General features: G+C 38.8%; 1 protein-coding gene across 1 annotated transcript in view; it reads right to left on the bottom strand.

Moving 5' to 3' along the window:
- LOC127642884 (collagen alpha-1(XXVII) chain B-like) overlaps positions 1 to 21,684 on the bottom strand; it is a 122,118-nt gene that overhangs the window by 43,046 nt on the left and 57,388 nt on the right. Inside the window, exons 13-26 of the mRNA XM_052125317.1 lie at positions 19,117 to 19,170; positions 13,558 to 13,602; positions 12,999 to 13,052; positions 11,954 to 11,998; positions 10,869 to 10,922; positions 10,663 to 10,716; positions 10,482 to 10,535; positions 7,412 to 7,465; positions 6,473 to 6,526; positions 2,850 to 2,894; positions 2,189 to 2,242; positions 1,366 to 1,410; positions 1,199 to 1,252; positions 92 to 145 (exon numbers count right to left, since the gene is read on the bottom strand). Coding sequence (XP_051981277.1) covers positions 92 to 145; positions 1,199 to 1,252; positions 1,366 to 1,410; positions 2,189 to 2,242; positions 2,850 to 2,894; positions 6,473 to 6,526; positions 7,412 to 7,465; positions 10,482 to 10,535; positions 10,663 to 10,716; positions 10,869 to 10,922; positions 11,954 to 11,998; positions 12,999 to 13,052; positions 13,558 to 13,602; positions 19,117 to 19,170 — 720 coding nt within the window. The remainder of the gene's footprint in view (positions 1 to 91; positions 146 to 1,198; positions 1,253 to 1,365; positions 1,411 to 2,188; positions 2,243 to 2,849; positions 2,895 to 6,472; positions 6,527 to 7,411; positions 7,466 to 10,481; positions 10,536 to 10,662; positions 10,717 to 10,868; positions 10,923 to 11,953; positions 11,999 to 12,998; positions 13,053 to 13,557; positions 13,603 to 19,116; positions 19,171 to 21,684) is intronic.

Raw genomic sequence — 21,684 nt, 5'->3', positions numbered from 1 at the left:
TGCTGTGCGCTGAGTAAAAGTGACTGCTCAAGGTTAAGTGGGTATTAGAATGCCCCTGAGAGCAGAAACGAGGGCCAGACTTACTCCTTACCATCGCTCCCTTTTCTCCCAGTGGGCCTGGCAGACCCACCTCACCACGATCTCCCTGAGAGCACAAGAAACACAAATAAGCCAAACACCACAACAAAAAATAATACAAACTTTAAAGGGATAGTGTGCCCATAAATGAAAATTCAGTCATCATTTACTCAGCCTTGCGTCTTTTGAAACCCTTAATGACTTACTTTCTTTCCATTGAACACAAAAAAGTTATTCATAGCAGAATATACAAGCTGCTCTTTTACATACAATGAAAGTGAATGGTGAACGTGGATGTCAAGCAAGATAATCAAGACAAGATTTTCAATGAATAACGACTTTCAGTCTGTTCCTTACACAATGCAAATCACATGGCTTCAGAAGACATGGAACGTGGCACATTTTTGGTCCTCATCCACTTTCATTACATCAAAGAGAACAAGGTGAACATTCTTCAAAACTTCTCCTTTTGTGTTCCACAGAAGACAGAAAGTCATACTGGTTTGGAATGACATACAGATGAGTAAATGATGACAGAATTTTCATTCTTGGGTGTACTATACCTTCAAGGTAAGACAAAAACTGACCATCATACATGAAAATACAGTTGTAATAGTTGTAGAACAGCTGAAAAGAGATGACAGCACACAAGTGGAACAATTTGAAGGATTACAAGGTTAATCCTGGTTGAGTTTAAGACCCCGTTTACTTCTGGTATTAAGATACATCTCGGGTGATCCAATCACATGTGGTCAGGTGAGAAACATCACTGTTTATACCCAGTCGTTTAAATGTGTCTCCTGTGACCACTTGTTTTCGGATTTGAAGGGGAGGGACCCTTCATGACGACATACATCAATCACTATGTCAGTGTTTTACTGTTTGATAATAAACCACAACAATATCAGAAAAGACATACTGTAGAAAGCGCAAAAATGGCATGCTATTTCTCAAAGATGCATCTGAAAATTAATTAAACACAAAAGCAACAATTCAAGCAAAAATGTCTGCATTTTTTATCACAGTTGTATGTGGCTTTTATGATCCGATCAGGTGTAAACACGGTCTTAAATTATTAAAAATGGCTGAATGCTGCGAAATCAAATTATAAGATACTGACCTTTTCACCAGCAAGCCCTATCTCACCCACAGGTCCAATGAAACCGACAGGACCCTTTTGAAAAATAATAAATAAATACAAATCAAAGGGTAAATAATGTAGAAAAAGGAAAAAGACAAACACAACATGCTTAGAAATGTGCAAAATAAATACAAATAATCATTTACCCTCTCACCAAGTATTCCAACATTTCCAGTGATTCCAGGCTCTCCCTACACCAAAAGGACTAGGTTAGCACAATGCAACTCAATATTGGGTGGGTAGGGGTGTGGGGGAGGGGGGGTATAGATGGGGACTTGATATAGTAGGGTGTTTAACTATAGCGCTTTCATTCTTGTCATTTGCAGTGGTGTCTAGTGTTGCCAGACATAATGAATCCCCCTGACTCTCTCTCTTTGATTCCCTGTTGATTACCAGCTTCGGGACTCTCTGATCACTATCTGGTTCATCTTCTTCCAACATACAGGCAGAAACTAAAATCAACTAAACCTGTAGTAAAGACTGTAAAGATATGGACCAATGAAGCAGAGCTGGAACTACAAGCCTGCTTTGACTGCAGTGATTGGAGTGTAATTGAGGGTGCAGACAACAATCTGGACAAGCTCACAGATACTGTGATATCATATAGTAGTTTCTGTGAAGATATGTGCATTCCTACTAGGACTTATTAACATACAGTAACAAACCATGGCTTACAGCAATATTCAGGCAGCTTCAACAGACCGAAGAGCATGCTTACAGAAGTAGGGATAAAATCTTGTATGATCAGGCCAGGAACACACTGAATAATGCACGCTTGGTTTCCCTCCATTATGCTAATGAAGCTCACACCTGAAAATCACTGGAAAAGGCAAGTGTGGTGCCAGCTTTAGTAGATAAACCTCATAAACTAGTGAGTTTGAAAAGGGTGTTTTAAGGGAGTTCAAAGACCACAGGCGAAAAGTGCACCCAGAAACACCCAGTAACAATTTGGCTGTCATGAATTCTTACCTTCATTCCCTCTGCTCCTGGATTTCCAGGCAAACCCTTCCTCCCAGGTCTACCCTAAACAGAAAGCAGAAATTACCCATAGTGCTGGACTCCCAACCCTTTAAAACCTCAATGACATCTTATTAGCTCCTGCTACTTACACCAATCTCCTCCATGCATATCTGCTCTCCCAGAGGGAGGAACTTTATTAAATAACTGCTCAGAAATTGTATCAGTCTCCTTGTCGGTAAAATCTACATATGATACTGTTAAGAGTGTCAGCTACTGTTATAACAACAATTTTGGCTGGAATAAAAGTTTGTGAGAGTCACACAAAATTCAACCCAAAATAAAATACATTGTGCTTAAAAAGCTCTGTGGTTTAAATACACACATTCACATGTATTTGCAGAGTGACTTAAATGAACATGAGTGGGTTTAATCAACCACATAAGTCACAAAAATGCATATCAAATGTGGAAATGTACACTCAATGGAGCTGGGTAACATTTGAACAACAATTCAATAAATCAAAAGCTTGGTTTGAAAGCCTCTGGTCACAAGTTGCAGGGTAAAGTACTTCACAGTGTGAGTAGGCTGTAAGCCAATGTTACTAAGTTACTAAGATTTCCAGTTAAGGTTTAACACAAGATATACATTTCGGAATCAAGCGAGCACTCACCTCCGGTCCTGGAGCCCCTGCTGGTCCTATTAGTCCCTCATCCCCCTGTGGTTTAAACACAATCAGAATTAGATCTAGATTACATCTAAACATCCACAGTTGAATCAGAAGTTTACATACACTTAAGTTGAAGTCATTAAAACCATTTTTTTTAACCACTCCACAGATTTCAGATTGGCAAACTATAGTTTTGGCAAGTCGTTTAAGACATCTACTTTGTGCATGACAGGAGTAATTGTTCCCTACAATTGTTTACAGACAGATTGTTTCATATTTAATTGACTATATCACAATTCCAGTGGGTCTGAAGTTTACATTCACTAAGTTAACTGTGCCTTTAAGCAGCTTGAAAAAATCCAGAAAATGATGTCAAGCATTTAGGCAATTAGCCAATTAGCTTCTCATAGGAGGTGTACTGAATTGGAGGTGTACCTGTGGATGTATTTTAAGGCCTACCTTCAAACTCAGAGCCTCTTTGCTTGACATCATGGGAAAATCAAAAGAAATCAGCCAAAACCTCAGTATAAAAATTGTGGACCTCGAAAAGTTTGGTTCATCCTTGGGAGAAATTTTCAAATGCCTGAAGGTTCCACGTTCATCTGTACAAACAACAATACGCAAATATAACACGTAGTCACCATACCGCTCAGGAAGGAGACACATTCTGTCTCCTCGTGATTAATGTATTTGGTGCGAAAAGTGCAAATCAATCCAAGAACAACAGCACAGGACCTTGTGAAGATGTTGGAGGAAACAGGTAGACAAGTATCTATATCCACAGTAAAACAAGACCTATATTAATATAACCTGAAAGGCTGCTCAGCAAGGAAGAAGACACTGCTCCACAACCGCTATAAATTAACCAGACTACAGTTTGCAAGTGCACATAGGCACAAAATTCTTACTCTTTGGAGAAATGTCCTCTGATCTGATGAAACAAACATTTCACTTTTTGGACATAATGACCATCGTTATGTTTGAAGGAAAAAGAGTGAAACATGCAAGCCAAAGAATGGCATCCCAACCGTGAAGCATGTGGTGGCAGCATCATGTTGTGGGGGTGCTTTGCTGCAGGAGGGACTGGTGCACTTCACAAAATAGATGGCATCATGAGAAATTATGTGGATATATTGAAGCAACGTCTCAAAACATCAGCCATGAAGATAAAGCTCGGTCACAAATGGGTCTTCCAAATGGACAATGACCCCAAGCATACCTCCAAATTTGTGGCAAAATAGCTTAAGGACAAAAAAGTAAAGAAATTGGAGTGGCCATCACAAAGCCCCGACCTCAATCTGATCGAAAATGTGTGGACTGAACTGAAAAAGCATGTGCGAGCAACGAAAATGTAAACTTATTGTGAGAAGCTTGCGGAAGGCTACCTAAAAAAATTGGTCCAAGTTAAACAATTTAAAGGCAATGCTGCCAAATACTAACAAAGTGTATGTGAACTTCTGACCCACTGGGAATGTGATGAAAGAAATAATAGCTGAAATAAATAATTATTTCTGGTATTAATCTGACATTTGACATTCTTAAAATAAAGTAGTGGTCTTAACTGACCCAAGACAGGGAAAGTTTTCTGTGCTTAAATGTCAGGAATAGTAAAAAAACTGAGTTTACATGTATTTGGGATAAGGTGCATGTAAACTTCTGACTTCAACTTGTAGTTTATACTCTCTTTTGTAAAGACATGTGTGATCTTTGTTTCAATATGCATGACCACACTGTAAAAAATAAAACTCAAAAAAGTTACTCAACTTCAGGCAAATTATTTTTACCAACTTAACAATTCAAGTTGGATCTTAATACAAAAAGTTCTCAAAAATATCAATGATCATTTATTAAATAAACTTTCATTTTTAAGTATAGTTGTCCATATATTTCAATACTCTTGAAAATAATATTATACAAAATATTTTTAAGCAGACATATATTTTGGCATAAGATCATGTATGAGCCCCACCAAAAGACCAAATAATTGATTAAATAGTGGTGTAGATTACAAGTACTTCGAAGCTTGCTCAGTAGCAGTTGCAACAATGTGAAGTTCATAGTGCTCAGCCTTACAAGGTTCCCCCAGATTTTGACCCATGTATTTTCAAGACCTTTTCATGACTTTAACAAATGGATAACATCATTAAAGATATGAGTCGAAATCAAAGATTTAAATTCCCACATAATTCTGAATTTTCCATGGTAGGGCCTGGCTTTATAGGATTACAACTTTAAAATTTAAACTTGCACAACGTTTCAAATAGGGGGTGTTGGCAGATCAGTGATCAAACTCCTGTATATTTTACCTTCACCACCAAACTCGATACTGTGTGTGCTAATTGTTGCTCTAACTTAAATGGCATAAAAGTTGACTTCATTGATTGTTTTAAATAAACTCAGTTTTTTCGGCATTAGATAGTTCAATCAACTATTAAAATGTAGCTTATCTGACAAAATTGAAGTTGGATTTTTTTACAGTGCAGGAGCTCCCTAAAAACTGCTTTTGCAGTGCATCAAAATAGTGCATTATGTAATTTTGGAATCTCTGGGTACTATACCACCTAATAAGTGCTCGCTGTTGCTCTGGCTTAAATGGCATAAAAGTTTACTTAATTGGTTGAGTGTAAACTCACTTTTTCAACATTATATATATATATATATATATACACACATACATACATACATAAATATGTATATACAGTGATTTATACACAGTGTGAATGTTAATTGTAGAATCTCTGAATCTATGTAGTTATTTGATGTTAGTTATTAAAACATCTGATGTGTAATTTGATGAGCCGTATGATATTTTATATATAATATTGTCACGTACCCCGCTCCTCTGCTTCTCCCCGCTTCGTCGGGCACACACGCACACTCACTCCGCGAGCTTACACGCTCGCTCCCCGCCTTCGAACTCACACACTCACTCCGCGAGCTTACACGCTCTCTTCCCTCCTTCGAGCTCACACACTCACTCCGCGAGCTTACACGCTCGCTCCCCGCCTTCGAACTCACACACTCACTCCGCGAGCTTACACGCTCTCTTCCCTCCTTCGAGCTCACACACTCACTCCGCGAGCTTACACGCTCGCTTCCCTCCATCGAGTTCCCACGCTCACTCCGGGAGCTTACACGCTCGCTTCCCTCCGTCGATCTCACGCGCTCACTCCGCGAGCTTACACGCACACGCCCCTCGATCGAGCTCACTCGCTCACTCCCACACCCCCCCTCTGGCTCTATGCTCGCACCCAATCACGGGATCATTAGTTTCACCTGTACTCGTCCCAATCACCTGTTATTCGTTTCACCTGCACCGCTCGTTTGTTCCCCTATATATATCACAACCCTTTCGTCTCACTCTGGTTGGTTATTGTTTAGTTTACCCCCCCTCGCTTTGCCAGCACTTGTGATCCTCTAGTCCCCCTGTCTTTTCCTCTCGCTAGTCCCGTCTAGTTCATGCTTGTTTCCCGGCTTCGACCTTACGCTCCCGTTTACCACTCTTCTCTGGATTTGCCCTTTTTGTACTGTTGACTGCTTTATCGAATAAAGCAGTTTACTCTGACATTGTGACTGTCTCGTCTTGTGTGTGTGTGCGCGACAAATATATGTTTGGCAGGTCCCACCTCCAGTCCAGAATCTCCTTTCAGGCCTGGAATCCCTTTCACTCCTGTGTTTCCCTGTAAAAAATAAATTAATTAGTAAAACCAAGATAGTAAAGCCTAAAGATAGTAGCCCCGTTCACACCGCCAGCAACACACAGCAACAAAGCGACTGGATGTCATTCATTTTCAATGACATTAGAGCTACTTCCGGTGACAGGAGTGACAGATACAGTTGGTGACAAGATGTGGGTGTGACGAGAGACAAGACAAACTTGAGAAAAGTAAAACTTTATGAAAATGATTGGCAACATTCGGGAGAGAAAATCAGTGGGAGAGAAGGCAGTGCAGGCTCTGTCGAGTGCAGGCAAGACAGAGGAATATATATTATATTGTGAGGGATTTCACTGTTCTATTTAATTTGTCTGTAACCACATGCATTGATATAATAAAACAATGATGCATGGAAAACAGTGTCAGAAACTGTCATCATTCTGAGTGAGTTTGATTCATAAAGTGATCGATCATTAATTTTATTCCAGACATGATGCATTGAGCACGGTTTCAGTTACATAAAAGCACTCTCTCCTGCAGATTGTTAATTTTAAGAGGCAAGAGAACTGATTCCTTATCAAATTAGTATGGAATACTAGCGACTTCACAGCACAGAGACTAGCGACATCCAGTGATAAAGTCACTGGCGGTGTGAACGGGGCTTTACTCTTCTAGCACCTGGAATCTAAAGGCTCACAGACAATTGTTGTACAGAAAAAGTTAAAAACAGTAGTTTAAAGCACTTTAAAGCATGTGCCATGCTGTCGTTTTGTCTCACTCTTTGCTATATGACAAATTACCTACTTACATACACTACAAAATTTGTGTGTTATCTATTAATTAAAAATAATTATATACAATAATTGTTACTTGATTAAAATAATGAAACCTAATAATAAAGTTACAAACCTTTGGGCCCTCAACACCATTCTGTCCTGGTGGTCCAATATCACCTGGAAAGCCCTGATGAAAAGTAATGACATCAGACAATCAGACTTTATGAATTTGGCACATGCTTCATAGTTTAAGAAGATTCCCTCTGTCTCCTTCCTCTGAAGGTACATTCATACTGATAGTAATTTAATGGATAGAGGTTTTCAAATTGTTGTGCTGTTGGTTGCGAGTAGATTTCAGAGATTTTACAAGTCTCTGATGCAGAGTCTAGCCTTTTGTGAAATGTCTACGTCAAGTCTCAAGTCCAAGTCACTTTCAATATGGGGTGAGTTAATTTTATAAAGCCTGTTGAAGGACAATTAATTTAATATAATCTTTAAAAATCTGTTATTTCTAAGGATTCCCTAGAAATAATGAGAAAAATATGTAAATGTTACAGTAAAAAGCAACAGAGAGTGCACAAGAGGCTCCTTAGTATCAAAACAAAGTAGCAATATTAAGAGAAAACATTTCGTCTTATAGACCTGAAAAATTGTTGTCTTGTTTCAAGTCTCTATTTTGTAGTCCAGTTCAAGTCTCAAGTCAATTGCCTATGAGTCTAAGATTCAAGTAAATTGCCTTTAAGTTGAAGTCAACTCTCAAGTCAATTGCCTAGGAATCTGTCAAGTCTCATGTCAATTGCCTTTTAAGCAGAGGTGTATAGTAACAAAGTACAAATGCTTCGTTACTGTACTTAAGTACAGTTGTTTTAATATTTGTACTTTATTGCGTATAAATATTTCTTTGGAATTTTACTTTAACTTTACTACATTTTGAAGAGAAAATGGATACTTTTACTCCGATAAATTTCTCTAGTCCCTTTTGTTACTTTTACGACAGAACACCACAAAAAAAAATAACAGCAGTATGGGCATGCAGATCAGCGAAAGTGATGTGTGATTCACTGAAAGAATCGTTTGAGACGAATCTTTTAAATTTGATTCCTTTGAACAGAAAAAAAGATTCAAAAATGGTCTGAATGATTCGTTTTGATAATCATGAATCTGAATCAAACTTACAAGCAAAGTGTGTGCCAGATTACATGTTCCGTTTTCTGTCTCCACTGGACAAGACAAGAAACTGCTTTTTTTTTTCAATGAATTTTACAAGTTTAGGCTTAAACATTATGAAAGCTTTGAGATAATGAGGTTATGAGCAATCAGTCTCCTGCTTTTCCAGCAGACCTGTTCATATGAAAGTCAATCACATGCGTTTACATTTTACATTTAAGCAAGATATGATGTGTATGAATAATTACTAGCACTCATGAAAATTAGTTTCCTGATGGTCGCTAAAGTGTTATATTTGCTTTGTTGCACATTTATGCTACAGTATGTGGTAAATAGGGTTTTCTGGATGGTTGCTAGGGCATGCTATGCAGTTATCAAGGTGAACTCTGCTGTGTGATTTGGCACATTGCTATAGTATGCAGTTGCCAGTTTGTTACTATGCTGTTAAGTTGTATTAGTGGTTTTCTGTGTTTTTGCACATTGCTTTGCACTTAACAGGGTGTTCTAGGTGGTTGTCAGGTTGTTGCAATGCTGTTAAGTTGTATTAACTGTGTTTCAGCAATTGCCAGGGTGTTCTGGGTGGTTGCTGGGTGGTTGCTTATTGGTCCCATAATCTCATAAATATGATCATTCTGATTTGACTTGAATGCACCAAAATCTCATTATTGTCTCACCCTCATTCGATCCAAGATGTGTATGACTTTAATATTTTTTTTCTGCAGAACACAAACAAAAAAATATTTTCAGAATAATATTACTGTATTACTGTTATGTAGTTCAATTCAATGTACTGTAAGTGAATAGTGGCCAGACCTTTAAAGCTCTAAAAAGCGCGTAAATGCAGCATAAGGGTAATCCATAAGACTGCAGTGGTTTCATCAATGTCTTTGAATGAATCAAATTTGGGCTCTGCGCATGCATCAAGCACAAGAAAGTGAAATCAAGCTTGAAATCATGATCGTGCTTAGAGATTGCAATGACAAGATATACTGTGAAAATGAGTTACAGTTTGGTTTGTTTTCACCCAAAACCAACTGAATCGCTTCAGAAGACATGGATTTAACCACTAGTAGTACAGATAACTTTATGCTCCCTTAGTGCTTTTTGTAGCTTGAAATGTATGCCCACCATTCACTTGCATTTAATTGACCTATAGAGCTGAAATATTCTTCTAAAATGTTTGTTTGTGTTCTGCAGATGAAAGAAAGTCATACACATCTGGGATGGCGTGAGAATGATGAGCACCAACAATAAAATAAGTTGCCTGGGTTTAATTAACTGTTCCTTGATTTATACAATTTACATGTACTTTAGATACTTAAGTACATTTAATATCAGTTACTTTAATACTTTTACTTAAGTCGTTTTCTTATGAGCTAGTCTTGAGTCAATTTCCTATGAGTCGAGTCTCATGTCAATTACTTGTGAGTCTAAGTCTCAAGTTAATTGCCTTTGAGTTTAAGTCAAGTCTCAAGTCTATTTCTTGTGAGTCTAAGTCTCAAGTTTATTGCCAAGGAGTCTAATTTAAGTCTGAAATCAATTGCCTAGGTGTCTAAGTCAAGTCTCAAGTCAATTGCCTATGAGTCTAAGTCAAGTCTTAAGTCTATGAACCTTTGTCTCAAGTTAATTGCCAAGGAGATTAATTCAAGTCTCAAATCAATTGCCTATGAGTCGAAGCCATCTCAATTCAACTGCCTAAGAGTTTATGTCAGGTCTTAAGTCAAATGCCTTTCAGTCCAAGTCAAGTCTTAACTCAATTGCCTATGAGCTGAATTCAAGTCTCAAGTCAAATGCCAATGATTCAATGTCAAATCTCAAGTCAATGGCCTATAAGTCGAATTCAAGTCTCAAGTTATTTGTCTTTGAGTCTCAAGTTCCATCACCTCAAATCTCCAACTCTCATTAAAAAACTTCTGGTCACTTATTCACTGCTAGTAGCTATAAGTGAGAATGCACCTGTGTAAGCTTTCTATAGTACAGGTGCAAATGAATGGACATCTTGTTGTACTGCAATGGTTTTAAATGAGTACAATTACCTCAGGGCCAGGTGGGCCTGGCAAACCATCTGGGCCACGATCTCCAGGCTTACCCTAAAAGAATACAAAGAGTACAATAGTACAAACAGCTTACTATTATATGGATCTTTTTTAAGTCAGTGCTAAAGATTAATTGCCACAGTAAATATTTCATGCCTGTTTTACAGTTTTATGAATTAACCTGTGGCCCTTGCTTTCCTCGAATTCCCGGTAAACCTGGTAAGCCTTGAACACCCTGGAAAATTGTATTAATTTACCTTCAGTTATTCCGAAACCCGTTGAATTCATTCAAATACACACAAGTACACACATGTGCACACAGACCAACATGGGCACCATGTACACTGTGAGTGAATAAATGAAAGGAAAAGATGTGAGACAAAATACCTTGTCACCTTGAAATCCAGGTTCCCCGGTTTCTCCTGGCAACCCGTCTTCACCCTGTCAACACAGACAACAAAAAGTCACTCTCTCAGGAAGTCTCCACAGTTCAATCACAAAATTAGTCAAGTTCTCCACATATTTATGGTCATGTTTTAATGTGGCTTATATTAAGTTGTAGACATGGAGACTAAAACAGCTGTCAAAAACATGGAGAGATACTTCAGGATATCTTGCCAGGCAGCAAAACAGAACATTTCAGTTCTGTGCTGTCAGCAGCTACTGCATCTAGTGGGTAGACAGAAATGCTGCCAGCTGGACTGACAAAGCAGTGAGGCAGACGCTGTACTGTTTAACCCTTGACCATTCAGCTCTAATATTATAGTCAACATGTACGATTTTACTGTAATATGGCGATTTAATCTATCTGAAAATGATTGTATAGTGAAAAGTTGTCTCATTATGAGAAGTGAGTAAAGGGTAGGGGTTGAAAAATAAGAGCACTTGGTGATATCAGCGTAAAAGGACATTTTAGAGGTGGATCAAGTTATTACATTTAGATTATTTTTTGTATTTTTGTATTGCAATAGTGTTAATGCAACATGCATTAAAGGACAGTTCACCCAAAAATGAAAATTCACCATTTACTCATTTATTACATTATATTTATGGATTTGGCAGATGGTTTTATGTAAAGTGACAAATCCATATTACGTTTGTTTTCGTGAAATACATGAGTAGACATTTTTTTAAATGTTTATGCTCTATATAATACAAATGAATGGTCATTGAAGCTATAAGTTCATAACATTCTGCCTAACATCTTTTGTTCCATGGAAAAAAAGTTAATATGGGTCTGAAACAACAGGAGGGTAAGTAAATGATGCAGAATTATCATTTGTGGTTGAACTTAACCTTTAAGAAAATAAATATGGTACATGTTGATGTCACGCTGTCTTTATTGGTCAACTTTTTACAGTCATCTCACGGTAAAAGCACCCCAATTTCCCTGAATTCACCCTACTCTTTCATTCTAACTGTTGCAATCAAATCCAGAACAAACAAAATCTAATAAAGTGTATTCAGATCACCTTATCACCTTTCAGTCCAGGTTCTCCTGGGTTTCCTGGCACACCCTGCGTGACACCAGAGAGACACAAGTTAAAATGAAGGAATAGTACAATTGGCCATTGCTTTATGGATGGAGCTCATGCCTTGCAAACACTGTGGTTGGCCCTTGAAGGCAAACTGAATGAATCCCTGAGTAAATGGCTTTGTCTTCAATATTTGCTGATATTAAAAGAAGTCACATAAATTTGGAATTCATGAAATGTGTTAATATAGAAAGTCAGAATACCTAATTGTAATCAAGAAAAATTTAAGTGCTTTGAAGATTCTCAGATGGAGATGGATCTGTTTTTCGATGTTGAAATATGTTTTCCTATCTCAGCATAATTTGCAAAGACAGCTATAGGAAAGCCATTTCTAAGTTGATTTCGCTGTTTAAACACTGATGCATTGATTGTTTGACATGTCAACATCTGGCTCAACCAATGGATTAAGCTTGAGACAGGACTTTTAAAGATTAATTTATCACTGGATTAGATTGCCAGGTTAGTGACATCAAATCTTTTAAAGATATATAAATGAGTGTCGTTTGAGGAATATAGTAGCAATTAAAGCAGATATCCACAAGCTCAACTGAATATTCCGCTTTGTTTTCATAGTTATGTGTGTTAAATAGCCAGTACTGGGGTTTTCTGTGCTGTACTTAGATTCTCAACACATTTTCCACTTTTTTTCAGTGTGTTTTATAAGCAATCACTCGCGGACCAAGAGCGACAATATTTAAATAATTTTTCCCCCACGCCAGTCTTTATTATGGCATTAGATATCTCAGATAATCCTGCCCCTAAATGGCACATAATGACAAATCATACATGATTAGTTGCTTTGCGTGCCAGTCAAATGGCTCTACCTGTGTAAGTTTTGGTTCTCGGCCAGTTTAAGCTGCAATAAGCCCCAGACCTTTGCTGCTCAAACGTCTGCTATGCCAGACTACACTGCCTCCTAACCCTAGGGTTATTCAACCCTAAGCCTAATAGATGTGCTAATATTAGTAACTCATTTAATCACCTTAAGTCCCACTGGCCCAGGAAGACCCATGTTTCCAACCAGGCCCATATCACCCTGCCATTAAACAAAGACACATACTAAGAATATAAACATATTATAAATAAAAAACTTTCATATACTATACAATACTCAGAGGAAGATATGGAATAGTGGGGTCTCATTCACTAGTAATTCTCAAACAGGTTCATGCTAAAATTTCACCTGTATTCACAACAGGTGCATACAGACACACATTTGTTCTTACTGTGCCCTCATTCTAACTTTGATGAATGCAGAAAATGAATCCATATAATTCCAAATCAGGGAGAGTGTGCCTGCAGTTAGTAAATAATATAGTAAAAAACTATATTGGCTTAAATGTTTCCATATTTGTGGCAGATTTAAATGTTATCCCAAATTGTAAATGTAAACGTACTTATGAAATTTGATATCTGTGAAAATGATAGCACACACATATATAAGTGCATACAGTTGGTTAGTGAATGAGACTCATCGATAGCAATGAAAAAACTATAGCAAGAAGGTAAACATGTCAATCATACAATGTTAGTTTACTCACAATAAGGCCAGGGATGCCAACAGGACCTGAGGCACCAATCTTCCCCTATGAGAAAAAGAGTGCACATATTGAGCATTACAGGCACAACAGAGTCTCACTGAAAAGACAGCTCAGTGTTGCCAAAGCAGGTCTGTGCTGAGAGAAGGGAAAAGAAGGGGTGAAATCTCTGTTCCCTGATAGCAGGCTAATCTGTACCAATGAAAGTGATCCACTGAGGAGCACAGAGAAGTGTTTTGTTGTGGGGTGTTGTGGGGTGACTGGTCAACAACTAACTGGCATTCCTACTTCCATCCTCACCATCAGGCCAAAAAATTCCCCTGGGTATTTTCTCTTTCCTTGTTCTTTTGAAAGAGAGGAGATAGATGTCACAGGATTGGCTGCCCTTGCCGACTGACCACTGATGAAAGAAGAGGACTGAGAAGGAGAGAAGACTGTGTCCTCTCCCTGTGTGATGTGGTTAGGGATACAGTTCCACAGGGAGTTGAGAGGGTCAGGCAGCCAGGCTAGTGCTTAACTACTGCCAGAGAAAGAGGGCTCAGCTACAGACAGCTCAAGTGTGCTCTTGTGATACATTGTGTGATAGTAGCAAGGACATAAAGTTGACTCACATGCTTGTATATTTGAACTAAGCTGAGCGCAATTGACTCCTTACTGAAGCTGTTTTGTAGTGTACATTTGCTGCTGAGGTGTTCTGTGTGGTTTTTGGTATGTTACTATGGTTGTTCTAGGAGGTTGCTAGGTGGTTCAAAGGGTGTTAAGGGTGGTTGCCAGGGCATTGCTATGTGGTTGCTTAAGCTATTTTCTTTGTGTTTTTTTTACTGGGTTTAAATGGAGTGTTCTAGGTGGTTACTATGTGGCTCCAAAGGGTGTTCTGTGTGGTTGTTTTAGTGCTTTTCTAAGGGGTGTTTTGGTTGGTTGCTAGGTGGCAGCTTACTGGCTGAAATCAAAATAGCCCAACCCACAACTCTCTATGGTTTACTGGTCCCTAGATATATGCTTGGGATCTTCTAGGTGAGCCTTTGGTGTTTTTTTCACCTGCTTCATTGTCTTAGAAATAGTACATAGTACAAATGATGCGGGGATAGTTATGTGCCAAAGCTTAATAATTAGGGTTAGGGGTTTTTGCAAATCCCTAACTCTAAGTACAATCAATAATAATTGTAATGCTTGCTTTAAAGAGCACCACTAAAAGATAGTGAATTGTGGCTTTGCTTTTGATATTATACATTTATTGCATTACTCATACATCACAACTACTGTATGTCTTCTGTCATAACTTATAATATGCAAATAAGCGGCCAAAAACCATTGGGACATGGAAACATGAAAAATACAGAAAGTATGAAATATTAGGTAATTTAGGGAAAAATTAAATATGGTAAAACAATCACAAGTGAAGCAACCACTGTAATGGCAAAAACTGATTTCTGCTGTAGACTCCAGTAGGGTAGATGATTTTCCCATTACCAGTATTTCATGAATCAGTGCTGAGCAGTACACACTGGGAGCCAAACTGGCTTGTGTATGTGCAGTTGCACAAATAAAACATTTATTTTTTTTTTTTTTTAAGTGGTTTGAGTGGCCCTGTCAGCTTGTATAACCATGTGTGCATGACAATGTATGACAGAGAGGAAGAGGGCATGCAGAGGCCAGAGAGACGTTTCACCTTCAGAAACTAAATGAAAACATTTTAAATTTAAATGAAATAAAAAGAACAACGCAAAAACTGAAACTGTGTCCAGAATTAAAAGACTGAAACTTATGTCTTGTGCCACCACAATCTACCATTGTTCTTGCTCTGCATCTTTACATGACACATCAGGGCCATCTTAAAGCAACATTCACACCGACCGAATGCATCCTTGCACTAAATAGAATAGACAAAGTGCAACTAAAAGTGCAGAAAGCAAGTGTCTCGAGATGTGTTTTTAAGAGTTGTAGTTGAAGAGGCATCATAAAAACATGGTACTCCCAGAGATCTTTTATACTGAGATAACAACCCCTGTGTTTTTACCATAGGAGAGTGTGTAACGGTCAACTAGCGTACAAATGAATGGGGAGAGCCGTAAACTGACACCTATATGTTGTCCATGTCTTCTCTTAGAACGAGATGCTGCGCTTCATTGCCACACTGAGGATGCCCCAGGACTGCTCTTCAGACAAAATACCCAACGATGCCCCTCTGGCGCATCTATTTATAGTGCATTCTGATGATGTCACCGGCGGAAGATATAAATTCTAGTCAATTTAATAGATGTGTTGCACACATATTCACTGCTGGTCACTCCTAAAGACGTTCCCAAAGCACTAAATCTTCGCAGCATCTTGTTCCACTTTTATCAGGGAACAGGGTTTACAGTTAAGTAACCCGAGATGTTCCCTATCAAAAAGCTTCACTTTGATGCTGCACTGATTTAGTATTTTTGGAACGAGTATACCCACGATGCCGCACTGCGGATGTCTGAACCCCTTACGGTTTTGTAGTTGTGCTCACAAGAGCGTGAGAGGTCTCAGACATGAGCCAGGAGTAGCATGAACATCCAAACTATAAAATCTTATGAATGTGTGCGGAGAGGACCAGCCTGCCGCATAACAAACATGTTGCAGAGGGACACCTATGGCCAAAGCTTTAGAGGCGGCGACCCCTCTGGTAGAGTGAGCCCTGATATCTACTGGAGGCCGCCCCTTTGTTATGGCCCCCATGACAAACGAATAGTTGCCCTGACTTACGCCACTGGCAAGTGCGATGGACATAAGCCTGAAGGGCACGGACTGGACACAGTCCGTGAAGTCTTTCCTGATCCGGAGTTGTAAACGGAGGGGAACAGAAAGCTTCAAGAGTGACCAGATGTACAGCTGAGAAAGGAACCTTAGGCAGGTAGCCAGGATGAGGGTGCACTATTTCTTTAGCCATTCCTGGGGCAAAATCTAAGCAGGATGGCAAGACAGACAGACAGAGCCTGCAGATCCTCAATTCTTTTTTAGAGAAGTAATCGCCATAAGAAAAACCATCTTGAGAGTCAGAAGTTTATCAGACGCTGACTCTAGAGGTTCAAAGGGGGTCTCAACCAGACCCTCAAGGACTATCGTTAAGTCCCATGAAGGGATCCTGGTCCTAGCAGGAGGTCTCAATCGCATGGCTCCACGAACGAAGTGAGTGAGCAGAGGATGTTTCCCCAATGGCAACCCGTCAATCAAGGCGTGGCAAGCCGATAGAGCAGCCACATAAACCCTGAGAGTGGCGGGGCATGAGCCTGCTGATAATTTTTCCTGCAGGAAGTCCAGAACTGAAGCAATCTGGCAGTTAACTGGATCTGCATTATGTGCACTGCACCATCTTTAAAAGACACCCCATTTGTTGGCATAACTTCTTCTAGTAGAGGGAGCCCTAGGTCTCGATAACTTCAGGTGAAAAACCAGTGTCCCTTAGTTGGTACCCTTCAGGGGCCAAACAAGAAATGGGGGCCAGGGGTTAAATATTGTCCCCTGGGCCTGAGACAGAAGGTCCCTCCTGTCCAGAATCGGCCAAGGCGAGCTGTTGAGGAGAGACATTATCTCCGAGAACCATACCCTGTTCGGCCAGCACGGCGCTATCAGTAAGAGGCAAGACCCTTGCAGGCGAACTCTGGCCAAGACTCCCGGGAGCAGAGAAACCAGAGGAAACACATACAGGCGCATTCTGGGCCATGTATGTGCCATCGCATCCAGACCCAGGGGTGCTGGGTGACTCAGAGAGAAGTAGAGGGACATTGTGCTGTCTGTTGAGAGGCGAAGAGGTCACTTCTGCTCTGTAAAATCTCAGTCAGATTTGATTGACTACCTCGGGGTGGAGTTTCCACTCCCCCGTCTGTATTTTCTGCTCCCACATTCAGGCATCCAGGGATATAAACTGCTCTGATTTTCAGGAGCTTGCCCTGGGCCCAAAGGAGAATCTGCCGTGCAGTCTGTTCAGCTGGCGTGAACGCAGACCTCCTTGATGGTTTATGTAAGAGACTACTGCTGTGTTGTCCACCCGCACCAGGACATGGCAGCCTCTCAGATACTGGAGGAAGTATTTCAGTGAGTAACAGGGGTCTGAACCATATAGAAAGGTTACGAAGCGCGTGGCTCGTAACCCTTATCTGCCTTAGGGGACCGGCCCTTGGATGAAAGCCCCTGGCTTTGAGCCACAACTGAAACGGTCTCACGTGCAAAAAGCCCCAAGGAATCACAGAGGACACAGATGCTCTGAAGAAAAGGATCTGCCGACACACTGGTGGTGCATCCATTTATAGCCCAGTCACAGGTGCATTCAATGATTACACCAACCGAGGCTATAAATTCCCGGTCAATGTTCATTGACGTGTTACACACATATTTCAGCTGGTCACAAACATGTAGGATTGTTCCCAAAGCACTTTTCTCAGCGCTTAAAGGGAACATAAAAAATTCCTTTTGATCCATGCCAAGTGTACAGGTCTGAAAACAGCACAAATTTTGCCAAATCTGACTTTCTCGGACATTTAAATATATTTTATAAACGATTCATTTCTTTTCCCCGGCGAGCATGATGTGTGACCGGAGAGTGCACACGTCTACCTGTTCATCATCATAAACATCTCTCATTCGGAAGTTAAAAATGTTTTTGTCCTGTTTTCTTGTCTGATTTGGTCACAACTTCAAAAAATATAGTGATGTTCCTGACTGTATGAATGTAAGAACCGTTTTTAACTCCAGAATAATACACAGAAAGCAACCAAGGCATATTAGTGTATTTGACTAACATGTTTACATTGTAGCCTGTTGGTGTAAATAAAGTCTGAGCTTCATAATTGTATGATGTGTCATTTATTGACCAGCATTTATATTTAAATACATATTAAATGAATCGTTCACCCAAAAATGAAAATTTGCTGATAATTTACTCACCCTCGAGCCATCCAAGATGTATCTGAGTTTCTTTCTTCATAAAAACAGAATTTAAGATTTTTAAGGTTTTAATTTCAGGCCTCCTCCTTTAAACAATGAAAGTGAATGTATTCCTTTTTTTGACGGTCTAAAAACCATATTTAGGGTGCATATCCTGTTTAATTGTATCAAACTTGATTATTTTATAAATATTATTGACACAGACAAATTACATTTCTGAATAAAATTAGCAAAAACCAATAACAACTTGGCTCTGTTAAGTAAACAGCAGAATCATTGCATGCATACTTTTTCAATATTTATAAATAGTTGCAAGCTTTTGTCGTTAAATTGAAACTAAATTGAAAAGACAAGTTGACAAAAAGATAACTAGATATAATTAGTATATGGAGTATATATATAGATAAATAAAAAATTCCAAATTATAATAACCCTGCCTCGGATGACGTTTTCGGAAAACATTTCTCCTTTTGTGTGGCAATCCTCTTTCCTAATGTTCTAAACCTGATCATAAACAAAACTTCAAGCATCTAATCCTAAACAACTCTTTGAATTCACAACACTATAAAGATGAAAAATTAGCATTAGAAGCATTTGTTTAACATTTCCTCACATGGCAGTCAGTCTCATGGTTGTTGCAGCTCAACTTACTGGGTTTCCATCAGGTCCCGGTGGTCCTCGCTCCCCGAAATCTCCTGGAAAGCCCTGAGCACACACATGTGAGAGACAGTAGAGCTTAGCAGAGCAAGCCATAAAGCACTTTTCCACCATCAGGCTAATCGTTTCTGAGCACAGTGAGGAAAGGATCCAGTACCATTTCTACTTGAGTACAGTTCAGCAAGATACGAATACAAACCGTCAGCTCTAGAATTTTTTTTTCTCAGTATATGGTTGGCTAACCATGATCAACAGTGCTGGAGAAATGGTTATAGTATATGTCAACTTACGATTGTCAATTTTCCAATACCAAAGTAGCTGGACAAGTTTGCTAATATTTAAGTGAAGTTTTATAAAAATGTGTGCATGTTTAGTGCATCTTCATGATTTTATGATGACGGTTAAACTAGTATAGTACATTATTTTTCTACATGCTTTTTTGTCAGGAAGGTAGATTATGCTAGCTAGCTTATTTAAGATCATATAATATACAAATGTATTAATCATATAATATTTTGTCAATAAATGTCCTTTTTAGCTACTCTGGGAACTTTTATCTTTTTGTGTGTTCATGTCCAGTGGCATACAAATCCCCATAGCATATGACAGTAAAGCTCTCATCTTTTACTCTTTGCTTTCCTTTTTGCTACATGAGCCATGTGTTTCCTGTGCTTTAGCAAAGTAAAAACTGGAATATGTGATCATCCTCCATAGCTCACTTGCTTTAATGTTCACCTCTCATGTCGCCACCAACTGAGGTATATGTTATGTACATTCTAATCCTAATTTCGCAGCACCACAGTGGAAAAAGAAACCAACTGGTCTGGCACAAAACAGTATGGTTTTGCCATGAGAACCGTTTGGCCTGATGGTGGAAAGGCAGCTATAGAAAAATCATAATTAGATTCAGGGCTGATACCATTTGTGCATTGCTGTTTCCAGTAACCACATGGTAAACATCAGCCCTTCACTGTAATCCTGCTCAAACCTTTGTGACACCAGAGCCACTTTTCTTTCATTATTAATAATTACAAGGGATTTTAAATGGTCTTCTGTGGTTTGCATGCCACAGAAAAGAAGCAATACGAATTAAAGAGTTCTAGCCAGTAAGGTACAGTTTTAATGTTCTGGTGGCCAGAGACAAAATTATTTTATAATTGCTAGAGCATGTGAGTAAAACAAATAAAATGTATGCTTTCGTATTATTATTGTTATTAGGGGCAGGACTGTGCAGTTATTATGAAACTAATAATTTATTACAATGTTAAAACACTGGCACTTTATTCTTGTACTGCCAGTCTATCCTTCTCCTCACTCAGCATTTTTATATCAGAGCCATCTAAGGGGCCATTCACACTGAATAGGCCATTGTGCAAAAAAATAAAAAGATAGACGCATTGTCACAAATAGAGTACAGTGCAGGTATCTTGAGGCGTGTTTGAACAGTTGAAGTTCTTTTTAACTTGGCACGGTGTCAATAAAACCAGCCTCATGAAATTTATGTGAGCATTGCAAAATTTTTGCTAAAATTTTTTGCGGAAATGCATGCTTCATTCCATGTTTGGCTGCAGTTTTCAAATGAAATGTCCAATGGGGGCACCAAATCCGAGTGAAATGCGGTTGTAATCAGATGAAGTTATAAAGGTGAATATTAGATGGAGTTTTTAATAAGTAAAACGTAGATCAATGAGAGTTTAACAAAACAGACATCCTTACGCTTCACCAGCACCTAATCCTAACCGATAAGTGTTTTAAAATGCAAATTCGAAATGAAAAAAAAAGAAGAAGAAAAATACATTTACCACTATGCCACTTCATGCGTCTTTGACTGGACTCAAATCGCGGCTGTTGAGTCCAAAGTCCAATGCGCTATTAGGTGCGCTACCAAGAAGCTAACAAAATAGGAATAAATGTGTGTATGTAGGTTGGTCTGTAATACAAATGTTAAAATGTATCATTTTTAAAACCATGCATTAAAGTAGAAGTGTTTTGATATCGTGATTTGTGTAACAATGAATAAAACGCACAGTTGTTGTAACGCCTCTAGTGTTCATTTCACCAGTGAACTGTAGCAAAATGTAGAAGGCGGCACGTAAAAGTCAGTTTGCAAAAATGTACATAGAGCAATGTTCATTCTATGAGACCAGGTTGTATAAAAGACGGTGCACCTGCACAAGATGCTGACAAAACTGGGAAATATGGTACAAAAGTCAAACATGTCTGTCTAGCAACAGAAGCAAAAATACATTTGGTGTGAATGCCCCCTTATACTTTGCCAGTGACGATCAGCAAATATCCTGTTTTTGTCAGTTCAACAATCAAAATCGATAGTTCAAGAAGCTCATGTTTGTCACCAAAACCTATTGCAATATGTATATACCACATTTAAAAACAATACGTTTTGTAACCAAAGTGCTTTACAAAAACATTTTTTTTTAAATAATACCAGAATAAATAGAGATTTAAAAATGTTAAAAGAGCAAACTAATAAAACATTGTAAAACATACAAATAAAAAAACCTATATTTCTCAAACAACATCATAGGATAGAGAAAAAAATGT

This window comes from Xyrauchen texanus, chromosome 4, assembly GCF_025860055.1.
Source record: "Xyrauchen texanus isolate HMW12.3.18 chromosome 4, RBS_HiC_50CHRs, whole genome shotgun sequence".
Classification (NCBI taxonomy): domain Eukaryota; kingdom Metazoa; phylum Chordata; class Actinopteri; order Cypriniformes; family Catostomidae; genus Xyrauchen; species Xyrauchen texanus.
The sequence above is the reverse complement of the archived record's forward strand: the minus strand, read 5'-3'. Positions and strand labels throughout refer to the sequence as shown.